At 45.9% G+C, this 23,146-nt stretch overlaps 1 protein-coding gene and 2 long non-coding RNA genes across 5 annotated transcripts in view; 1 reads left to right on the plus strand and 2 right to left on the minus strand.

Moving 5' to 3' along the window:
- The window catches only part of ADCY2 (adenylate cyclase 2), a 456,786-nt gene extending 449,838 nt beyond the window's left edge, over positions 1–6,948 (minus strand). The window contains exons 1-2 of one of the 3 annotated variants that reach the window (XM_055554954.1): positions 6,414–6,947; positions 2,723–2,806 (exon numbers count right to left, since the gene is read on the minus strand). In XM_055554954.1, coding sequence (XP_055410929.1) covers positions 2,723–2,806; positions 6,414–6,623 — 294 coding nt within the window. In that variant the 5' untranslated portion in view covers positions 6,624–6,947. Of the gene's footprint in view, positions 1–2,722; positions 2,807–6,413 lie in introns of all 3 variants that reach the window. The other 2 variants (XM_055554957.1, XM_055554955.1) reach the window with 2 other exon arrangements.
- LOC129633168 (uncharacterized) lies at positions 5,860–12,095 on the plus strand. Its single transcript, XR_008704936.1, has 2 exons — positions 5,860–6,225; positions 11,472–12,095. It is a non-coding gene; the product is annotated as an uncharacterized LOC129633168 (long non-coding RNA).
- Positions 12,096–13,514: 1,419 nt separating this feature from the next.
- On the minus strand, positions 13,515–17,237 carry LOC129633154 (uncharacterized). The gene is made up of 3 exons (XR_008704927.1): positions 17,150–17,237; positions 16,737–16,842; positions 13,515–14,226 (listed from the first exon to the last, which is right to left on the minus strand). It is a non-coding gene; the product is annotated as an uncharacterized LOC129633154 (long non-coding RNA).
- Between the last annotated feature and the right edge of the window lie 5,909 nt (positions 17,238–23,146).

The following is a 23,146-nucleotide window of genomic DNA, read 5'->3' on the forward strand; positions in this document are numbered from 1 at the left end:
TGCAGGCAGATTCTTTACCAGCTGAGCTACCACAGAAGCCCTGGTAAATATTATCTTATCACTCTTGTTCATTTATATAACATTATCCAAAGCTAACAAAATTTAAAAATATGAATGTCAATTCACGTCAATGTCAATTTGGCAGAATTTTAGTGCTAGAGACTGGTAATGTGTCAAAATATTACTTTAATTAAACTATCTATGATTCTTGATTATTTTTTATAAAATAACTCAAAGCTATATTCATACTTATCATGTAAATAGAAAAACATCCCATTTTTTATACCTAGATTTTAAAATTCTAGTATTCATTTAGTTGTCAGCCTGAAATACATCTACCCAGGAGAAACCTGGGTGCTGCAAATATAATAACAAAAATGACCACATTTGTTGTAGGTAAGACGGGTGCCCGGCTCTGTGCTAAATGTCCACAGGGTCCATTTTACTCAGTTCCCAAATGAACTCCATGAGCCTGGTCGCGTTATTCATTTCGGTCCACAGCAGACAAATCAATTTTTCAGGAACACTAAGTGGCAACACTGAGACCAGATCCAGGTCTAGTGACAGTTTTATGTTCTTAACAAGAGGCCACACGATGGGAATGACAGCTGCTAAAGAAAACATATCTATCGCCTAAAATGTACATGTTAATTACACACCTTCCATCTGGTTAGTGCTGCATTAAATATTGGGGGTGCTAAGTTTCTTCCCTGGAAGAACTAACAAGTAGTTGAGGAGACAAGATGAACTCAACAAAGTATTCTGCAGGTCAGACAATAGTCATAGAGAGGAAAAATTATTTCATGTAATCAGCAAGCTCAAGGAGATGAATCCAGTCAATCTTAAAGGAAATCAACCCTGAATATTCATTGGAAGGACTAATGCTGACGCTGAAGTTCCAATCCTTTGGCCACCTGATGCGAAGAGCTGACTCACTGGAAAAGACCCTGATGCTAGGAAAGACTGAAGGCAGGAGGAGAAGGGGGTGACAGAGGATGAGATGGTTGGATGGCGTCACTGAATCAGCGAACATAGATTTAAGCAAACTCCAAGAGATAGTGAAGGACAGTGGAGCCTGGCATTCTGCAGTCCATGAGGTCACAAAGAGTCGGACATGACTGAGCAACTGAACCACAACAACAAGAATGGATGAGCTTTGCAGGCATCCAGTACAGATAGGAATGCACAGCACAGGCCGGACTGCTGAAGCGTGAGGAGAGCTTGAACTTGGACAAGCGGCATAGGGAGGAGGAGGCTTCCAGGCGAGGGGACGCACTGGATGCACTGGAGGAAACAGAGCAAAGCTAGAGAGGACCAGCTGCAGGTGGAGTCCAGGCTGACCGACCACCCAGAGCAGAGAGGCCAACGGCAGCGGGCCAGAGACGAGCCGCTCCAGGACGGAATACCCCCCGGGGGGATGCCCACCCCAGTGCTGGTCCCAGCGGACACTCCATCCGCATCACTGAAGGAAGAATAAGCCGATTGTCCAGCGGATGGTGCTGATGCCAACACTGAGTTACAGGCAGAAGCAGAGTACCCTGGAGCAGGAAATGGCAGCCCACTCCAGTATTCTTGCTTGGAGAACCCCAGGGACAGAGGAGCCTGGCTGGCTGCAGTCCAAGGGGTCACAAAGAGTCAGACCTGAAGGATGGACTGAGCACACAAGCCGCACAGCACACACTTGACTCTCCAAAGGATGCTTGCAAGTCTTTTCCTGCTGGGCCTGTAAACTGCAGCCAACGTTTCTGCAGAAAATGACAGCTTTTCATTGTCTTTTGTTTATACCACAGCGAAGTTATAATTAAAATGACATTGAATTACTGGTTGTGATTACAAATACCTGCCAAGTAAGTCTCCTGCATGGATAGAGACATTCACAGAAAGATGTACCTTGAGATTCCTCCACTCCAATTCCTGAGAGCATGCACTATTCCCTCCCGATGCCCCGCCCCCAGCCCCAGAATGATGAGACTGGAGAAAGTACGCAGAGAATTTCCTACTCCCCAGAGGAGATGTCAGACATGTTCATCTGCCTTCTCCAGCCTTCCACTCCCCAAGAAAGGGGTGAAAGACTGACTTTCTTGTCAAAAGATTCTTGATTCTTCCACCCACTGGGGGCACTGAAATAGTCCCTGCAATCATAAAACTATTTCCCTCTACAAGACTGGTTTCATTTATTTGTTTTGGAAAAATTAAGATTCTTTATCCATGTACAGAGAAAAGAAACACTCTGATACATCTGCCCTGAGGAAAAACACCTGATGCTGGGAAAACTGATATGTCCTGAAGTACTTGTGGTCATCGCTGGAAAGAGCTGGCATACTCAGTCACAGTGAAAGCAAGAAGGTAGACCATAATCTGAAAAATCATATGTATTACATATTTAATAAAAGCTTATTTGATTTTGTTAACTAAAAAATAGACCAAAAAATCAGTTTTCTTGCAATATCTGACTATTTAAAATTTATAGGAATGAAATTTTTCCAGTTGAAATACTGACCACCCCTAATCATAAATTTTAACCAACGCAAATCTGGCCAGAGCTAGCCTAAAAAAATTATGTCAACCTTTCCTAACTGTAATAGGCAAATTTTGAGAAAAGTTGGCTGCTTTGGGACATAATAAATGAGAGAGGATTTAATTCTGAGATGAGCTTGTCTTGCATTTAGTAATAAGAACCAGTCCTGGACAATGAAGTTAACTCATAAGACTCAGAACTTACAAGTTTGGTCTCATTAGTTCCAGGGTCTCTGATGCCAGGGGGCAATTTAATTTTGTTCAGCATGCCCATAGTATCGTCAAAAACCTTCAACATAAGCAAAAAGAAAGCATTTTTCATATTATTAAATAAGATATTAAAATTCAAGTCATGGTATCATATGTGCTACTGTTTTCATGTCTTGATATTTCTTAGCAAATATGGGGTTAAACCTATTTAACAGCTTTTTATGTAAAAAAATAAAAAGCAGTTAAGCAAGATGGTAAAGTTTCAATTCAGAATTTACTTTTACAGTATAATAAAAATACTTTGCAGATTACTTTAACTTCATGATCAATGATGCAAAAGCATGGGTTGACCACAGATTGAAATTAAGTGAGAGAGGTTTGTGAATAATGTCAATTACAGGAACACAATTAGGGAGCTGAAGCTCCAATCCTTTGGCCACCTGATGCCAAGAGCCGACTCATTGGAAAAGACCCTGGTGCTGGGAAAGATTAGAGGGCAGGAGGCGAAGGGGACGACAGAGGATGAGATGGTTGGATGGCATCACTGACTCGATGAACATGAGTTTGAGCAAACTCTGGGAGACAGTGAAGGACAGGGAAGCCAAGAGTTGGACACAACTAAGCGACTGAACTACAACAACAAAGGGGAATACAAAGTCAAGACGAAGCTTACTTTTTTAAAGATATATTTCCAGTCACTTCACGCAAAAGCAATTACAATATTGCAAAAAAATCACCATGTATTCAGATGATGTTAGGATCATTTTGTGATCCAAATGTTCCAGGAGACCATGGCTGTGCATTAAGTAAGTTGCCAGACATTTCCTACTACAAGAACTGGTAGAAGTCTAATGGAAATCAAAATCAGGCAGATTCATAGGAAAGAAGGAATCTGTCCAAGATTACAGGCAGCAAAAATAGATCTGCCGAGCTCCTGAATTACATCAGAGCCTAGCAATTCTAGTAAAGGTGGAAACCTGGGCCTGCCCCAAGCAGCTATTTCTGTCTCCCGAGGTAGATCTCTGGGAAGCCACACTCTGGTCATTCTGAGAAATGAACTCACCTCACCTCCTGTGCGCATGGGCCTCTGTTACTGCTGCACTGCCTTCCAAAGCTCCTGACCTTGAACGGCAGGGATAGAGAATATGGTTTTGCAAAGTAAAACTGCTATCTACGTTATTACTAAAAGCAAAATAGAAACGAGCTGTCCAGACCTCAGAACCGATCCAGTCCTTCTGAAGGTCAAGTTTCAAAGGACAGGGTCCATTCCTCCCTGGCGTTTACCAACTCCCACCCAGCCCAGCAGCCCCAGCTCCTGCTTGAAGGTCACCTTTCCACCAGACCCCATTACCCTTCCTGACTCTGGAACATTTCTGCACAGCTCATCACCTAGAGGGGTTTACAAAGAGCAGACATGACCGAGCATGGCTTAGGCTGAGCAGAGATCAAGATCCATTCCATCATCTCTGGACCTCCCTCTGGGCTACAGCCACACCAACAGAAGTGCTCGCTTTCTGCTTAAAGTGATTTTGCTGAATGCCTAGACTGTGGGAATGATTGATTTACCAAGAAAAATAAAGATGCCTGAGCAAACTTTTCAAAAAGATGCCATTCCAACATTTGTTCCCCATGAAATAGAATGTAAAGCAACAGGATGCGTTAAGTGCATGCTACGTCATTTCAGCTGTGTCCAACTCTGCAACCCTGTGGACGGCAACCCGCCAGGCTCCTCTGTCCATGAGATTTCCCAGGCAAGCATACAGGAGTGGGTTGCCTTTCCTCCTCCAGGGGCTCTTCCCCACCCAGGGACTGAACACACGTCTCTTATGTCTCCTACAACTGCAGGGTTCCTTACTAGTGCCACCTGGGAAACCCTAAAGGAACTGAGTAGAGAAACACAAAGATCAAAGGCAGATTAGACACGGGAGCTTCCAGCTGACTGTACTGAATCTCTCAGGGCGCAGGGATGCGTTCAAACTAGATCAAGGTTTAAGAAGTTAGAGATCCGTATCATAGCAAAGTGGTGTGTGTCAGGGAGGCACAAACTTCACACTTGTCTTTAAATATATTAATGGCGCTATAAATAGGCCATCACCTGCTCCTCCTCTTCCATTTAGAAGAGAACCAGCCAGAACGCTTTGAATTACAGATTCGCCAGAATCACAAGCAGCAATGTCCTGGCAGAACAGATTTGCAGAGGAAGAGGGACGTGTTTTCTCCCCTGCAGGAATGGTAATGAACAGGAGATGCCTTCAGAGAGTCTGCTTGCCAAGGAGACGGAGCAGAAGTCTCTCCTCAAGTCCTCCTTGGCCCTAAAAAGTGGTGAGAAGAAGAAAAAAAGATGCCATTCCAGGAAGCAGTGCAGGCTGGCAAGAAGATTGTGAAGACTGCCCTGAACTCACACCCAGAATGCAGAATGAAGGTGCTCTCTGCTCTGTGTTGCATAATATAAGACCCAGTTATGATCGGTGGCATCCATGATCTTCTGCTTTCTAATTTTTTTTTCCTTATCTTGTTGAATTCCATGAGAAGACAACACCTTTGACAATTGTGGGGAGAAGGCAAACTTCATTTTTTAAAGAACCCATGACGATAACAAGTTTTCCCATGCATAATATCTAAGCACCATCTGGCTCAGGATATGAGGAAAAAATTGCCAAAAACCAAGGACAGAGATTTTGCACGCCGTGGTGAAATAAAGGCACACACCCACGCCTTTGCTCCGAGGACAGGAATATAGGTTTATGTTTATATTCTATGCTAAAAAGACAGCATTCCTCCCAGACGTCCCCAGATCAACCACTGACCAAAAATATCTCACTGATTAATCAATGCTTGGCACCCAAGCTGCACAGACACATCACAGGCGGTGCAAAAGTTTGAACCACACCAACACAAAGATCAGTAACAGGAAGTTTACCGCCATCTACAGATTTCCTCTCACTGCTTAAGGGAGTGAGCCAAAGGCTCCTGCTCGAAAAATACAAATTGGCAAAACTGACATCAGCTGTAGAGTTGCACTGCGGTCCCAGCGATGAAACCCAGTTGAGTAACCTGTACCAAATAGCAGGCACGATAAACGACCCCCCTAGAAATAGGAAGGTGACAGTCCATCAATGCTTGTGACTTAGACACTGGATGCAGGCTCACAACAGGTCAACACCCCCACCTCTCTGCCTATGGGACTAAACCTGCCAGATTTAAAGGCAAAGATGGATAATAAATACTTGTATTTCTTTTTTTTTCCCTTGTCATTCACCACTTTCCCGAGGCAGGATTTCTACAGACTTAAATGACGTCCGATCCAAACTAAAACGCCAGCTCGGGAGCCGGGCAGTGGCCTCGCCAAAAGAGGCGCGGTGCTGATTCGGATGGAGACCCGCTGGAGCGGATGCCGCGCGGAAAGCGCAGCGAGTTTGCCGGCGGGCGCGCAGAGATGGAGAACGCACGCCGCGGCGATCCACCTGGTGCACACACCCCGGCAACTTTTATTTTTAGGTAGAACCTCCCAAGGAAAACTTTTCTCCTGCCCGCAGGGCTCGCTCGAGCCGGGCCGGCCGCGGGAGGGCCGAGGAGGGGCCGGGAGCCGCGCGGGCCGAGGGGCCAGCCCCCGGGGCGGGAGGCGCCCGGGCCGGGTCCGTCCCTCGCCTCCCGGAGCCCGGGGGGCGCGCGGGGAGGACACTCACCAAGCGGAGCGCGAAGAAGACGGCGAGCAGGGCTAGGCAGGCGCCCATGACGATGAGCAGCAGGAAGACGATGAGCGGGTGCTGCTGGCTCATGCGGTAGTAGGACTCGTAGAGCCAGTCCCGGGACCGCTGCAGCCCGTCTCCGCCGCCCGCCGCCGCCTCGGCGCGGTCCCGCAGGTAGCGGCGCCGCCGCATCGCCTCCTGCCACATCGGGGCGGCTCGCGGGGCGCCCGCCGAGCGCGCCCGGCCGGGGCTGCGCCGCCCGCCCGCGTGCCACCCCCGCGCCGCCTCGGCCGGGCCGGGCTGCCCGCGCTCCGAGCTGCGCGCAGGGGCCTCCGGCGCGGGCGGAGCTCGGCGCCCCGGGGCTGGGCGGCGGCCTCGGGGGCAGCTCCCGGCGGCGCCGCTGCCGCCACCGCGCGGGAGGGGGCGGGCGCGACAGGGGCGCTCGGCCCGCCTCTGCCCCCACCCCGCGCGGCGAAGCCCGGGCCTCCACCCGCCGCCGCAGCCGCCGCCGCCCCCCGACGGCCGGGCTGCGCGCGCTGGGGGCGGCACGGGGCCGAGGGCCGGGTGCCCGGGAGGAGGAACCGGCCGCGCCCCGATACCCGGGCGCCCGCCCCTTGGACACGCCCACACTCGGCCCCGGCGCGGGCCGCCTCCCTCCGCGGTCCCCGCCTGGGCTGGGGGCTGGGGAGGTGCTCCCACCGTCCCCTACGCGGTCCGCGACCGGCCTGGGGTGGGGGGGGTTCCCCCTGTCCGTACCCCTCCACCTCCCACCTCGCTGGGACGATGCGGGGGCTCCTAACTGCTCCCCACTAGCTCCAAGAGCCGTGAGAAGGGGCACTCCCACCCTCTGGTGGCCCCAGCTCTGAATGGTCTGCGGGGGGCTGGGTGCGCCCCCCCTCCTGCCGATTTTGGCGGAGCCGAGAGGAGACCTCGCCTTCTTCTGTACCTCAGGCTCAGAGGACCGCCGGGACTGCCTCTCCCGGCACGCGAAGGAGGAGTTGCCTCCTCTCCTCATCCCCTACTGGGTAGGGGGTTTCCACCCTGGGTAGGGGATTCCTACTCTCGTTTTCTTCGACTCTGCGCAGAGGGCTTGGGGGCTTCACGGTCCTCAACTATCTAGAGGGCCCGGGGCTTCCTTGCAGGGAGCGGGAAAGCGCTGGGGCGCGAAGGGACCCCCGGCGCAGAGAACAGCCCCCCAAGTGCGCAATGCAGGAGGGAGGCTGCACCCCGCCACGTTCTCGCCCTGCAGTTTCAGCTTAAGTCACACTTTGGAGGGACCCCATGGGGCAAGGTTTGTCGACTCGGAGTTTAGGGGGGAGCCCTCTGACGGGTCCAGGGTCTCCGCCGAGTCCCTGCTGCGCCGCGAGGGCGCGGCGGGGGAGAGGGCGCTGGTGTGGGGGATTGGGGTCGGGGGGGGGATCGTGCCCTGGGACCCCCTCCCTCCACGCCACCTCGAGGCACTGGGCGCGGGGGGCGGGGGGAGCGGTGCTGGAGACCCGGCCGGAGCCGCGTGGCTGGGGGGAGGAGGGGGTGGCGGGCGGCTGCCGAGGAAGGGGCCCATCCCGACAAGCCCAGGAGTCCAGACTTCTGGCCTTCTCCCGGGCGGTGGGGGGCGCTCGCTGGCGCTCTCCGAGGGAGCCCACCCCTCTCTGGAGGGTTCTTCCTGTTCAAGCAAAGCCCACCTCTCCGCACAGTGGACCTCGACCCTCCCCTCTCGTGCTCGAGCAAACAGCCCAGGGCGTGATCCTGTGCCGTTGTCCGTCCCAGGACACGGGACCGGTGCAGGGGGCCTCTGAGCCCTGGCACCGCCCAGCACTTGGCAAACCTTCCCGAAGCGTCCCGCTGCCCGCTGGGGCACTCCTGTCCCCCTGCACTGCAGGGGCATGTGAGCCGGGCAGCTGCGTGCCCAGGGACCACGAAACCCAGGCCACGGACGGAGGAGGACCCGGAGGGCTGTATTTTTAGGCTGTATTTTCTAAGGGCTGTATTTTTAGCTGCAGTTGATGCCTTCTCTGCTCAGGGCGTGTAGAGAAGGACACAGCCAGGCCACCTGGGGGGGAGGCGCTGGTCACGATGGGGTAGGCAGAGGGGGCGTGTCCCAGACCCCAGAGCCTGGACTGAGGCCCTGACCTCCAGATTCCACTTGGTCCTGGGCCTGCCCTCCCGCCCTGGACCTGCAGATGAGGAGAAAGGGGAGGCGGCAACGCATGGGAGGAGGTCCCAGGGCCCTCGCCCAGGCAGGGGATGGAACTGTCTTCTCTGTCCAGCTCCTGGTTTGCTCCCCTCACGCGGCTTTGCCTGCCCGCGCCTGGCTATAGACCTTTAACCAGGTGAATTCCAATCCTAGCGTTTCCCTCGGGTCCGCTCACCCACTGGGCTCAGCTCTTTGGTTTGGACCGAGGGAGTTGAGGATTTTGGTGGTTCTGAGAGCAAGCTGTAAGACAGCTCTGATGAATCAGATTGTGTATAAACAGCTAGAGCCCGGAGCCTCCTAAGGAAGCCCAGGTGAGTGGGAAGTTGCATTTTCTGGCCTGAGGATTCTGCTTCCTCTGGCTCTGCCCCAGGTCTGTCTGGGTTGCACTTGCAGTAATTTCTCTGCTCTGATTCATGAGGCATCCTCACCCTTTGCCTTCATAAACGGCTTCCTTTACCCACTCAAGGAGGAAGGATAAGTAAATAATCTGTAACTTAGGTTTAGGGTTAAAAGTACTGAGAAAGGTGCGAGGGAAAAGTACCTATTTAATTATTTTCTCCTTCTCTCTAGGGGGCAATGGGGTGTTTTTAACAACCACTATCTATCTACCTATTCGCCACATGGTAAAATAGGGTTGCTGTAAGAGTTCTAGGAGATTTGTTAAATATAATTTAAAAGAGACTCTGCTTGGAGGAAGCATTGTCTTTGACCCTTATGACATTTTTTTATCACTCACTCTTTCGTTAATTCCTGCAATAGATATTTCTTTTGTGCCTGTCCTATGTCAGATGTCAGGTAGTCCCTGGTAGCTCAGTGGTAAAGAATCCGCCTGCCAGCGCAGGAGGCACTGGTTCCATCCCTGTGTCGGGAGGATCCCCTGGAGAAGGAAATGACAACCCACTCCAGTATTCTTGCCTGGAGAATCCCATGGACAGAAGAGCCTTGTGGGCTACAGCCTATGGGGTCGCAAAAGAGCTGGACATGACTTAGCAACTAAGCAGCAGCAAGTATGTCAAATGTTCAAGGGGAAAATAAACCAGGCCTAGGACCCTTCTAGGAATTCCCAATGTACTTTGAAAAGTAGGGCTACAAAGAACAGAACATGAGGAAAAGATCAACATTCATCCCCAACTCCCCTATACAATTTAAATTTCACCATAGTAGACAGGTGATGAAAGGAATATACTATAATAATCAAAATATGTCAGGCTTCCCAAGGTTACACTGGGTTTCAGTTTGTGGGCTTATTTTTTAAAATTTATTTTTAATTGGACGATAATAGCTTTACAATGTTATGTTGGTTTCTGCCATGCGTCAACATGAATCAGCCATAGGGGCTTATTTTTATGAGGACCTATGTATACAAAATAAAATGTGAACCAATATAATGATTATAGTTATTTTATCAGCATTTTAGAATCAATTGCACCAAGTATACCTTTTTAAAAGTTCACAACAGTTTCTATTTTGAAGGGAGGGAGAAAAGAAAGGAAAACCATGAAATGAAAATCCACAAGCAGCGTGAAGTGGAGTGAGAAATGCCCTTTAGTACAAAGCCAGGAGCATGAAATCTGTGATTTCATGACTCATGTGATTCAAGGGACCCTAAGGAGTCCACGAGTCCATTTCCATAGTTTTAGGTGGCAGGGAGGCTATGCCAAGGGTAACGCACAGAGAACAAAGGGTTTCCCATGAACTCACTCGGTATCAAGGCATTTGTGACAAAACACACAGAGAAACTGACTGTGGAAGCTCTAACTGGGCCTGAAGAAGTGGGGAGGAGGAAGGCATTGGAAAGGAGGATTCATTTTTCTCGTGCAGCGCTAGAGGGCAGCCTTCCATCCTTAGAACCCCGAAGGCAGGATGGTGGGCCTGTGGGAGTGTGGCTTGTCCTGGGGCCGCCCCACACTTGATTTAAAGTCCTGCTGTCCTCATCGTGAACTTCTTGATCATTTGTGAATGAGGGGTCACCCATTTTTATTTTGCCTTGGGCCCTGCAAATTCGAGGGCCGGTCCTACTCACAGGAGGCACTGAGCTGTCCTGGCATTCCTGCCTGCGTGCAGAGCCTGCGGGCTGCAGGCTGCGGTTCAAGCAGGCAGACCCTTCGACCTCCAGCAGACAGACCGCAGGCACCCCTGCCTGCTAAACTGATCATGTTTCACACAGATGATAACACACCTGAGCGATTACACATCCATTAAATAATGATGCCGCAGAACCAGATTTTTGAATCAATGGGCCTTGCTTTAAAAATAACCCATCTTCTAGTTCCTATTCCGAACCCAGTTAGATTAGCTTCGTCAGTAAGGACGCCGTTGTGCTCTGCCCAATGTCACAGCACTCTGATTGATTAAAGGCAGGCAGGAAAACTGTGCCAAGGACAGACACAGACGTGTGCCAACCCGGAGCGTATGGTAGAGCTGAGTGCAGAGTACTTCCCTATGGATTCATTTTTCTCTCTGGCAAATACGTCACTACAATTTATATAATAAAGTATGAACAGTATGTCAACAGATTCATTATCACCATGAAATACGTTTTGTGTACCCAGATAACATTTACATTTTGATTGAACTGGAGTCTATGGCTACAGAAACCACACCACCAAAGCCAGTTTCGGCTCTGGGAAGCCTCATTGACTCTTTCAGCTCACTAAGGAGCTCCCCTGCAGTTCACTTTCTAGAGCATCAGAGTTGCTGAATGGACCATTAATATATTTATCTTCTTTCTCCTTCGGTGTGGAATGCTCCCGACTTGTCTTTGAGAAATCTTGCCTCCTTGGTTTATTTGATAAATTATTTCTCAAGTGACAAAACTGGGATCAATATTTAATAAACTCATCTTTAAAATCTGATTTCAGGTGACTGATTGGGACTTATGGTCCTGGATATATGAGAAGATTATTTTGAGACAGACCTTTCACAAAAGCCCACTGCCATTCCAAAGTTTGTTCCTAGGACCTGTTTCAAGAACCACTGAGACAGTGGAATTCCTTCTGTGAGAGGCTGGGAGTGAGAACCAGTTAATGACTAATCAGCGCCAGGACCCGCACATCTACAACCTTGTGAGAGGAATCGATTTCTCAGCTCCTGCCCTGAGAATGAGATCTAAAAAGTCATGACTCATAGAGCAAGCTGTGTTCTCCGGATGTGTTGCCTAGGGAGGTATCAGGAGAGGGGCTTTATGTACCAAGCTTGAATGATTCAGATACCTTGACTTTTACTTTTATATCCTTTTAGGTGTCCCTTAAAAGAGTCCATGAGAGAATAATTCAATTACACTCTAACACTGTTAAATAATGTACTTTGAGGGACAAGAAGTGGTCTCTAGGAAAAACAATGCTGTGACATCTTTCATGGCTATTTTTGCCCAATTCTGAATTCATTCAATTCGGATAACTTAATTCAAGATGTTAAGCCACTCTACCATGTTTGCTTCGTGGTTTTATGTTTGCATTTGAAAATAAACTCACTGCTTGTATTCACACAGCTGTAATGGTTGTTAATATTCTTGTAATAAGTTAAATGGAGAAGGCAATGGCACCCCACTCCAGTACTCTTGCCTGGAAAATCCCATGGATGGAGGAGCCTGGAAGGCTGCAGTCCATGGGGTCGCTGAGGGACAGACACGACTGAGCGACTTCACTTTCACTTTTCACTTTCATGCATTGGAGGAAATGGCAACCCACTCCAGTGTTATAGCCTGGAGAATCCCAGAGACGGGGGAGCCTGGTGGGCTGCCGTCTATGGGGTCGCACAGAGTCGGACACGAATGAAGTGACTTAGCTGCAGCAATAAGTTAAAATGCTGGATTTTTGCTTCTCTCTGACACCAACTGTATGGTGATCTTTGAAGATGTTATAAATATCTCTGAGCTTCAGTTTATCTGTAACATGATAAGAATGAGTCCATTAGTCTAAGCATTTTCCTAAAATGTTTATATTACCCTGGGCCGAGTAAAGGGATGAATTTTAATCAGCTTTTTTATATGGGAGCGGATGGGAATGGTACACACGCAGAAAAAGATTGTTGGTTTGTACATACGCATTTGATAACAAGTACTGTTTCCTTTCATATAGTCCATGAGGTTTTCATGGCAAGTATCCTGGGGTGGTTTGCCATTCCCTCCTCCAGCGGATCTCGCTTTGTCAGAGTTCTCTGCTATGACCCATCCACCTTGGGTGGCCCTGCATGGCCCTGTGTGGCATGGCTCATAGCTGCATCAGCGTCATTGGATGCGGCATCTTTGGTGAAGTCCCTGATGCTGGGATGGCTGGACTGCATCACCCATGCAATGAACATGAACTTGGGCAAACTCTGGGAGATGGTGAGGGACAGGGAGGCTTGGCGTGCTGCAGTTCATGGGGTCGCAAAGAGTCAGACAGGACTGGGCGACTGAACAACAACAACACTGTTTCCTTAGGTGTAAAGGCAAGTGTGAGAATGTTTCAGTGTGTGTCATGGCAGTGAGTAGACACACAAATCTTTTTTTTATCTTAATATGGCCATTCTCGGAGAAGGCAATGGCACCCCACTCCAGTACTCTTGCCTGGAAAATCTGTAGGCTACAGTGGTGGGCTTGCTCATGGGGTTGCTAAGAGTCAGAGACGACTGAGCGACTTCACTTTCACTTTTCACTTTCATGCATTGGAGAAGGAAATGGCAACCCACTCCAGTGTTCTTGCCTGGAGAATCCCAGGGACGGGGTAGCCTGGTGAGCTGCCGTCTCTGGGGTCGCACAGAGTCGGACACAACTGGGGCGACAGCATGGCCTTTCTTCCCTCTCTAGTGTGTGTTAGTCACTCAATCACATCCAACTGTCCTACCCCATGGACTGTAGCCCACCCGGCTCCTCTGTGCATGGAATTTTTCAGGCAAGACTACTGAAGTGGATTGCCATTCCCTTCTCCAGGGATCTTTCTGACTCAGGGATCGAACCCAGGTCTCCTGCCTTGCAGGAAGATTCTTTATCTTCTGAGCCACCAGGGGAAAATACCCTCACTAGAAGGTCAATTAATTAAGGGATGGAGATTTTGTTTCTTTTGTTCACTGTTATATCTCTATTACCTTAAATTTGCAAAACACATAGTAAATGCTTAATAAATATTGACTTGGTGAATGAATGAATAGATGGAAGAATGAAGATATGAAGTGATTTTATTCTGTAAAAAAAAAGTACAGTCGGCAAATAATGCTACTAGATCTTTAATCAGAACTTGATTTGGTAGAAATTCTACCCAGGTCTTGAACAGGTTACACGTGTATAAATGTCTTCTATTGACATCACATTGATTTTTTTTTTAAACTCAGAATGTTTTCAGGTCCTAAAATGGCAAGATTTTCCTACAATATTGAACTAGTTCCATTCACGCCAGAGAGCAAAAGCTCATCGCGTATACGAGCTGAGAAACTGAAAAATAACCATAAAATAAACATGTCCAGGAAAAGAAAAAATTTGCAGAGAAAGTACCATTGGGGTTAGTTTTTCTCGAGAGAAAGCAGAATCTGATGCCGTAGCTCCCAGTCACACACCAGAGGCAAAACAATTCCAGGCAAGGAAGACGCTCAGGGTTTGTGTCCATTTAAAACCTCATCCTTTCTGTAGCTTGACCAGGGCTGAGAACGCAACGGAAGCAGAGGGAGGATGGAGTGGAGTGGGCCACCTGCGCAAGTGGCCACACTAATGACCAAGCAGCAACACCCAGATTAAGGGAAGGAAAATGAAGACACCGGCTGGGAATAGCCTTGTTGGATTTTGTTGCTGCTAGCATTTTTGACAAAAGTGATATACTGCTGTAAATCCGATTCTAACTAGTATGATCCTCGTGAACAGAGTTCCTTATTACAAGTTCAGGACGTTTTACTCTTCAGAGGAAGGTTTCAAAAAGAACCCCAAGTGAGCTGTTCAAGCAGGATCATTGAGTGTTGCAGTGTGTGATAGACACAGGTCTTCATACCTAAGTTAAGCACTTTCCTTTTAAATAGTATCCCAATCACAGGTGGCAGGTCCCACACTGGACTCAAAAACATGCCTGCCAACCCTTCCAGCCCTTCCGTGCCTGCATGCTTGCATGCTCAGTCACTCAGTCATGTCCAACCTCTTTGTAACCCCCTGGACTGCAGCCCCCAGGACCATCTGTAATGTGAATGAGCCAGAACGAGGAGAAATCCTCCACTCCTGTGCTATCGCCTGTCCACATCCCAATAACCGTCGTCTCTCCACCTTTATCGCTGTCTCTTCTCATGCCTCCTTCTCCTCCTTTGTCCCACTCTCTTGTCTATCATGTCTTCAGGATTGCTCCCCTGCCTTGCTGCCAGCTCAGATCCATCCCCTCAGTGTTCTACCTGTGACAGAAATCTGGCAATGTCCTGCCCCATTACCTATGCAAGAAAGCTACCTTCTCCTGTGAAATACCAGGTCTCTTAGAACAACTCTGCTGTCTCTTGATGCCTTCATACACCCTGATTTAGGCTCTAGATAAAGTGAGCTGCAGCAAGCCTAGAGGTTGCCACTCCCCAACCTCACATCTGAACCTACTCGCTTGCTTCTTCCTGCCCAGATGGCACCCCTCCTCTCTGTACTGTTTTTCAAAGGGAGGCCATTGGAGAGAGGTGGGTCTAATGCCTGCATTCCCTACCTAAGCAAACCAAAACCTAACCTAGAGTCGATGCCTTGGAAACTGAGGAAGTAACACTTAAGAACTACCGATCAGTTCAGTTCAGTCACTCAGTCCTATCCGACTCTTTGCGACCCCATGGACCGCAGCACTCCAGGCTACCCTGTCCATCACAAGCTCCCAAAGCTTGTTCAAACTCATGTCCATCACGTCGGTGATGCCATCCAACCATCTCATCCTCTGTCGTCCCCTTATCCTTTTTCCTTAAATCTTTCCGAGCATCAGGGTCTTTTCCAAAGACCCTCCTTGGAAAGGACCCACCTTCACATCAGGTGCCAAAGTAGTGGAACTTCAGCTTCAGCATTAGTCCTTCCAATGAATATTCAGCACTGATTTCCTTTAGGATGGACTGGTTGGATCTCCTTGCAGTCCAAGGGACTCTCAAGAATCTTCAACACCACAGTTCAAAAGCATCAATTCTTCAGTGCTCAGTTTTCTTTATAGTCCAACTCTCACATCCATACATGACTACTGGAAAAACCATAACTTTGACTAGACGGACCTTTGTTGGCAAAGTAATGTCTCTGCTCTTTAATATGCTATCTAGGTGGTCATAACTTTTCTTTCAAGGAGCAAGTGTCTTTTAATTTCATGGCTAAAGTCACCATCTGCAGTGATTTCAAAGCCCCCCCCCCCCAAATAAAGTCTCTCACTGTTTCCATTGTTTCCCCATCTATTTGCCATAAAGTGATGAGACCAGATGCCATGATCTTAGTTTTCTGAATATTGAGTTTTAAGCCAACTTTTTCACTCTCCTCTTTCATTTTCATCAAGAGGCTCTTTAGTTCTTCGCTTTCTGCCATAAGGGTGGTATCATCAGCATATCTGAGATTATTGATATTTCTCCCAGCAATCTTGATTCCAGCTTGTGTTTCATTCAGCCCAGCATTTCATGAGAACCCCATGAACCACCAGTCACTACCAATCACTCACAACCAATCAGACTATCCCAAATAAGATAACCCCTGAAGCTCTAGCCAGTCAAATGATTGCTTTGCTTCACTTCTGTGTCCTCTGTAAAAACCCCACCCTAGTTTGGTGGAGCCTCAGTCCTGGGGTGAAAACTCATGCCTCAGTGGGGTGAAAACTCCCATCCACTTTGGGTTTGGCGTTGTCTGATTAGAACCCTTGTCTGCTCAAAAAAGGACTTCCCTGGTGGCTCAGACGGTAAAGCGTCTGTCTACAATGCGGGAGACCTGGGTTCGATCCCTGGGTTGGGAAGATCCCCTGGAGATGGAAATGGCAATCCACTCCAGGACTATTGCCTGGAAAATCCCATGGACAGAGGAGCCTGGTAGGCTACAGCCCATGGGGTCACAAAGAGTCGGACATGACTGAGCGATTTCACTCACTGCTCAAAAAAAGCACTTAAAATTTTTTAATGTGCCTCCATTTACTTTTTACAACACATACACCTACATCCATCCACCCACACTCCATTTCCCTTACCTGGAAAACTGATATTCATCGTCTCACTTGGGAATCTCCTCCATGTACCTGGGCCAACCATTCTCCATGAGCTGGCTGTAAGGCTACATCAACCCTGATTACTTTCCTAAAATAGAAAGGAAATGTTATCAAACAATATTTTTGATATTAGAAGGTTAAGTAAAAGACTTTCTGAAATGATTTTTTTTTTAATTTTTTTACTAATCCAGTGTGATGAATGACTAGCATCCAGGGTTATTTTGTAGTTCATTATTATAAAAGCATGATCATTTACAATGATATGAACATAGATTCCTAAACACTGGGCTTTTTCTAAAAAAAAATAGAATGCTAAATTTATAAATACATTTTAAAATAAAATGAGTTAAATATTGTCAGTTGTACATGATATTTCAAAAGGAGAATCAATTGACCTTGTGGACAGAATCTGCTTTCTCTCACATGAGCACCTGAGATGCAACTTTCTCAGCTCCCACTTCAGCACCAGGTGGCACCTGGGGCAGTGGTGTGGAGGGCTGCTGGGTTCGTGGGCCCAATTGTCCTAGATTAAATAACCTCTAAATGGCCTGATGTGGTCAAGTGCCAACTCTATCTAGACAAGCCGCATTTACATTGTTACTGGGAAATGCTGAAGACTCTTTCAAGCTTAGCAAGCCAGAGACTAAAAAAACAATCTTAAATGTAGACACTCATTATTGCATTACAGATCTAATAACATGCACACACATACACACACACACACACACACACACAGACACACATACACATCTGTCTTCCCTACTGCGGTAGAGCTGCTCTTTACTTATAAACATATTTTTCCCAAGAGCAAACAAGTGGAGTTTTTGTTCAGTTGCCAAGTTGTGTCCAACTCTTCGCAACCCCATGGACTATAGCACGCCAGGCTTCCTTGTCCTTTACCATTTCCCAGAGCTTGCTCAAACTCATGTCCATTGAGTCAGTGAGACCACCCAACCATCTCATCTTCTGTCGTCCCCTTCTCCTCCTGCCTTCAGTCTTCCCCAGCATCAGGGTCTTTTCCAATGAGTCAGTTCTTCGCAGCAGGTAGCCAAAGTATTGGAGCTTCAGCCTCAGCATCAGTCCTTCCAATGAAGAGAAAATAAACATAGACATGAATTGCATGAAGAAACACTGAACCTTGGGGTGAGTGTATTATCAAACATGGATACAGTCAAAAAGAGGGGTGAGTACCGGCTTCGCTGTCGCAAAGAGTTGACTGAACAACAGCAACTGGCTCCACTCAACCTGTTAACCTACTGATTGTTGGAAGAATAAACTGTAGGAATGTTTAATGATTTTTTAAGCATTTAAAACATGATTACTTGTGCTCATTTATGTTCTTTTTGATCATTGGCTCAGGAGTCATAGATAAAGTCTCACACAATCACACTTTATAAGACTTTCAGGGAAGGGAACACATCTGCTTAAGCTGTTCAGACAGATGGATGATCCACAGTCATAATCTTGTTTTATTTATTATTATTATTTTTACCCTAATACATGTGTAATCCTGTAATCCCTTGAGTTGCCCTATTTGTCTTAACCAGCTGCAAGCTTTTCTATTTCTTAATTGACTGATAATTAATTGAACCCTGCCCCACCTCCCCAAGATGGATTATCGGATTAGTTGCAGTCCCTGATTGTTCTATTTTAAGTAAAGTGAGTGGAGGTCCCTGATTGTTCTATTTTAAGTAAAGTGAGTGGAGGTCCCTGATTGTTCTATTTTAAGTAAAGTGAGTGGATGACAGAGAATGAGGTGGTTGGATGGCATCACTGACTCGATGGACATGAGTTTGAGCAAGCTCTGGGAGTTGGTGATGGACAGGGAAGCCTGGCGTGCTGCAGTCCATGGGGTTGCAGTTAGACATGACTGAGCAACTGAACCAAACTGAGTGAAAGTTGCTCAGTCATATCTGACTTTTGTGACCCCCATGGACTATATAGTCCATGGAATTCTCCAGGTCATAATACTGGAATGGGTAGCTGTCCCCTTCTCCAGGGGATCTTCCCAACCCAGAAATCAATCCAGGGTCTCCCACATTGCAAGCTGATTCTTTACCAGCTGAGCTACCAGGGAAGTCCTTTTTTTTTTTTTTTTTTTTTTAAGTAAGGCTTCATTTAAAAGTTAATTCCTGGCTGATTCATGTCAGTGTATGGCAAAAAAACACTACAATATTGTAAAGTAATTAGTCTCCAATTAAAATAAATAAATTAATTTAAAATAAAACAAAAGTTAATTCCAACTATTTTGGAAATAGGTGGGAGATAGATTTCAATTAAATGATAGTGGGACACAGAAGCTAGAGATAATGTACCTAATTTTAAATTATTGATGAGCATACAGGAAATCTAGACTTGATTATGGAAAGTATACACTTAGTTTTTGAAACTAAATTTTAGAAAATAATGTAGAGAAACTAAGATTCTATCAAAGCTGGTACCCAGTGCAGAGCCTGGGGGTCAGAACCCACCTGATGATGTTTCTTGTGGAGCCTTCTAGAGAGGATTTAACCTGGAGAAGAAGTGCTTCAACGGGACAGAGTATCATCAGCAGTTGCTCTCCCCTGACACTCAGATGTGCAGAGAATCTTGTTTCGTTTTCCTATTAGCTTTCCTCTGAGCTTTCCCACATATTCCATCCCCCCTGAGCAGAGAGGGGAGAAAGTCATTTGAGTGCAGTGCAGTCTCTAGTCTGGCTTTTTCACTGAAGAGCCCCTTTAGGTAACCCAGGCTCTGCGTTGGTGGATCCAGGTAAAGGCTTCTGTTATTCCGATCCCTGTGCCAGTTCTGGGCACTCTGCTAGCCCTGGGCAATCCACTGGCATTTGCTGATGGAGGGTGTGACTTGTGGTCAGCCTGGTCAGGGTCCTATGGTACTCCAGACTGAGCAGAACTTTCATCATCTCTCACCGAGTCCTGGCCATGTCCCCTGGCTAGGTGACCACACCTGGGACCTTGTTAGAGCCATGGACAATGGCCAGCTCTCACTTTAGCTGCCTCTGGGCCCCTTGAAGTTCAAAGACATCCTCATGTGGGGTGGGGTGGTGGTTTAGCCATGCCCAACTGTTGCAAACTGTAGCCTACCAGGCTCCTTTGTCCATAGGATTCTCCAGGCAAGAATACTGGAGTGGGGTGGGGTGGTGTTTACAATCAATCTATTGTTCTCTTGCCTATTTGCCTGTCACTGTTGATGTTACTCTGATGCAGTCACCCCTAGGTGAGCACAGGGCAGTGAGCACAGGCTTTGTGGGTGATACTCATGCAGCACTAGTGGTAAAGAACCCGCCTCCCAGTGCAGGAGACACAAGAGACATGGGTTCGATTCCTGGGTTGGGAAGACCCCCTGGCGGAGGGCATGGCAACCCACTCCAGTATTCTTGCCCGGAAAATCCCACGGACAGAGGAGCCCGGCGGGCTACGGTCCATAGAGTTGCAAAGAATTGGGCATGACTGAAGCGACTTAGCATGCATGGACCCATGCCACACTGATTCTTTTTTTTTTTTAAGTTTAAACTTTTTATTTTCTATTGGGGTGTAATTGATGAACTCATTCCCTGGTGGCTCAGATGGTAAAGAATCCCCCTGAAATGCGGGAGACCTGGGACTGTACCTCACCCAGAGAGAAGTCTGGAGGCGGGAGTGGCTCCATGAGGTCATCAGAGCCATCTGTCTGCTTGTGTTCCCTCCTAGACGTTCTATTTCTGCTTAGCTTGTCACCTGTTGGGTACAAGTTAGCCACTGCAGCTAGAGATGTTACACTCTCAGGGAACGGGCATAAGTGGATTTTCTCCTGGAACATCTTCTCTTCCACCCAGTTGAGAAATCTGGCCACTGCATACAGAGCAGATTTCTCCTGACATCCATCGGCCAGAACAGGGCCATACACTCGTCTTCAAATAAATGCCAGGAAGGAAAGTGAGAGCGTAGTGATGCTCCCTGGAACCTACCTTCCCAGAGTAGGTACTCCCCAAACAAAATCAGTGTAGATTAGCAAGGAAGACCAGCAAAGTATTGGTTGAGTTCACGAGCCACAGTGTCCATGCAGGGGAAGTGGGAAATTCACAATATTCTTTTCTCTCATGACAATGTCTTTTTACAGTTATAGTCTTGCTAAAAAGTCAAGGGTTTTAATAGTAAAAACAAAAAACAATCAACACCCTTGTTCTTGGTGGTATCTTTCCTCATTCTTCTGGAGCTACAATAGCATATACAATAGCATAGGGGGAAATAAAGACTTCTTGGTTTATTATTTGTAAAATTAAAGAGCTGTTCTGAAATATTTTCAGGCTTGTAGTTATAGGATTTATTCATATAATGGGTGTACATTAGGAGTGGCCTCTGAGCTCTGCGCTAAGACATGAAAGCAATTTGTTTGATAATCTGTGACCAGATACAATTTTTTAAAATAAATTGAAATTAATGTAAGATATATTTTGGCTCAGTATCAAGAAGAACTTTTCTTGTATGGAAGTTAATTAAACTATAACAGTTTGTCTAGAGAGCTGATGATTGGGAAGCATAAGATCTGTGATGGATTGTTATGAAAGATGACTTCTGATTCTCTGATTCCAAAGTATCAATAAATTTGGGCCAAACCCTAATAAACAGGAAGACCACAAATGAGCAAAAAATAATTAGCATTCATGCTAAGTGCTTTTGTGTTAAAATTATGATTCTAATAATATGACATTTAATGCATTCTTTTTCTTTAGAATCTACAACAGTCAACTGGCAATAGCTTGAATTTTATTACAATTTGTACTTAGAAAATGGTAAAAATTTAAACCTTACTATACATTTTAACCTACCAGCAAAACTTGACATATTTTCATGGAATTGTTCCATTATACACATATAATATATGTAACACTATTTTTTAAGTATTTTAAGCTATTTTAAAAGTACTTTCTAAACTTTTTTTTTTTAGGGAATTTGAAGCATTTCTTTCAACCTCAGAGTTTTTAGAATCAAGACACAAATGGTATTAAATAAAAATGCATAAATACTAAGTGATCACATATATTTTATATTATGATAATTAAATTTTTTTTTCTTTCACACAAAAAGAATCAGGATAAATCATTTGCTTCAGTTATAAACAAAATCAATGATATTATGAGATGCTTAATAATAGTTTGTATTTATGAATTGGATTCTCTCTGTTGGAAGCCTTTCTAATCGACCCAAGGATTCCTTTTAGAATTCTGTAATTTTATTTTCCAAGAGAAGAATAATTTAAACTAGTTATCATTATTGACAAGAATTGTTATTACCTGGATATCAATTTTAGTGTAAGGGATAATTAAAACAACGTTTTAAGAAATTATTGTAATTATAATTGGATCTATTTAATGAATTTTAAGTGTGCTTTAACCTTAAAATTATATTTAAATATGCTTTTGCTTTGTGCTTAGTATACACTGTACAGGAATTTGGGAAATGGTAAAAGTTCTTTGACACTATTTTGAATTGTATTTAAAAGTAATGGTCTGAAATTCCTGATTTATGCAAAGGAAGAAAGTCTATATTAGAACAACCTTCTGCAAATAATAATGAACACATCTAACTATATGCACACACACACACACACATAAACTGAAAATTATATATAAAGCAAAACACAAAGTCAAAATACTTTTAAGGTAGATAAAATTAGAAAAAATTAAATTCCAGCAGAACTGCACTGTAATAATAATAAAGGAAGCTTTTCAAGCTGGAGAAAAATGACATTAGATGAAAATGAAGACCTTAATTTATCTTAAAGAATATTAATATTTAAAGCATAAGTGATTATATTAAAATGTAGAGTTTATAACACATATAAACTTTATTACTTTATAAAATGTATCACAATAATAAAGAAATCGGTGGGTAAATTAAACTATGACAGTAGCAAAATACAGGTGGATAGGTTAAATTGTACTTTGCAAGGTTTTAAATTTTACTATTAGGTTTAAACAGACAGTGATAAATAAAAAAAGTATCATTTGATTCTTTGAATAGCACTAAAAGAATTACAAGGTATAACCAAAAAGCCAATAGATGTGTTGAATGAGAATTTCTATGGCAAATGATTGATTTTAACAGCCAAAGAAGACTGGAAGAGAGGAATACAGGAATCAAAACCAGGTGAAATAAAAAGAAAATAGGTTGCAAGGTGGTAGAACTAAAGAGATTCTTGACGAGGGTGGAAGAAAAGAGTGAAAAAGCTGGCTTAAAACTCAACATTCAGAACACTAAGATCATGGCATCTGGTCCCATCACTTCATGGCAATAGATGGGGAAACAATGGAAACAGTGAGAGACTTTATTTTCTTGGACTTCAAAATCACTGTAGATGGTGACTGCAGCCATGAAATTAGAATACGCTTGCTCATTGGAAGAGAAGTTACA

The sequence above is a fragment of the Bubalus kerabau genome, chromosome 18, assembly GCF_029407905.1.
Source record: "Bubalus kerabau isolate K-KA32 ecotype Philippines breed swamp buffalo chromosome 18, PCC_UOA_SB_1v2, whole genome shotgun sequence".
Taxonomy (NCBI): Eukaryota; Metazoa; Chordata; class Mammalia; order Artiodactyla; family Bovidae; genus Bubalus; species Bubalus kerabau.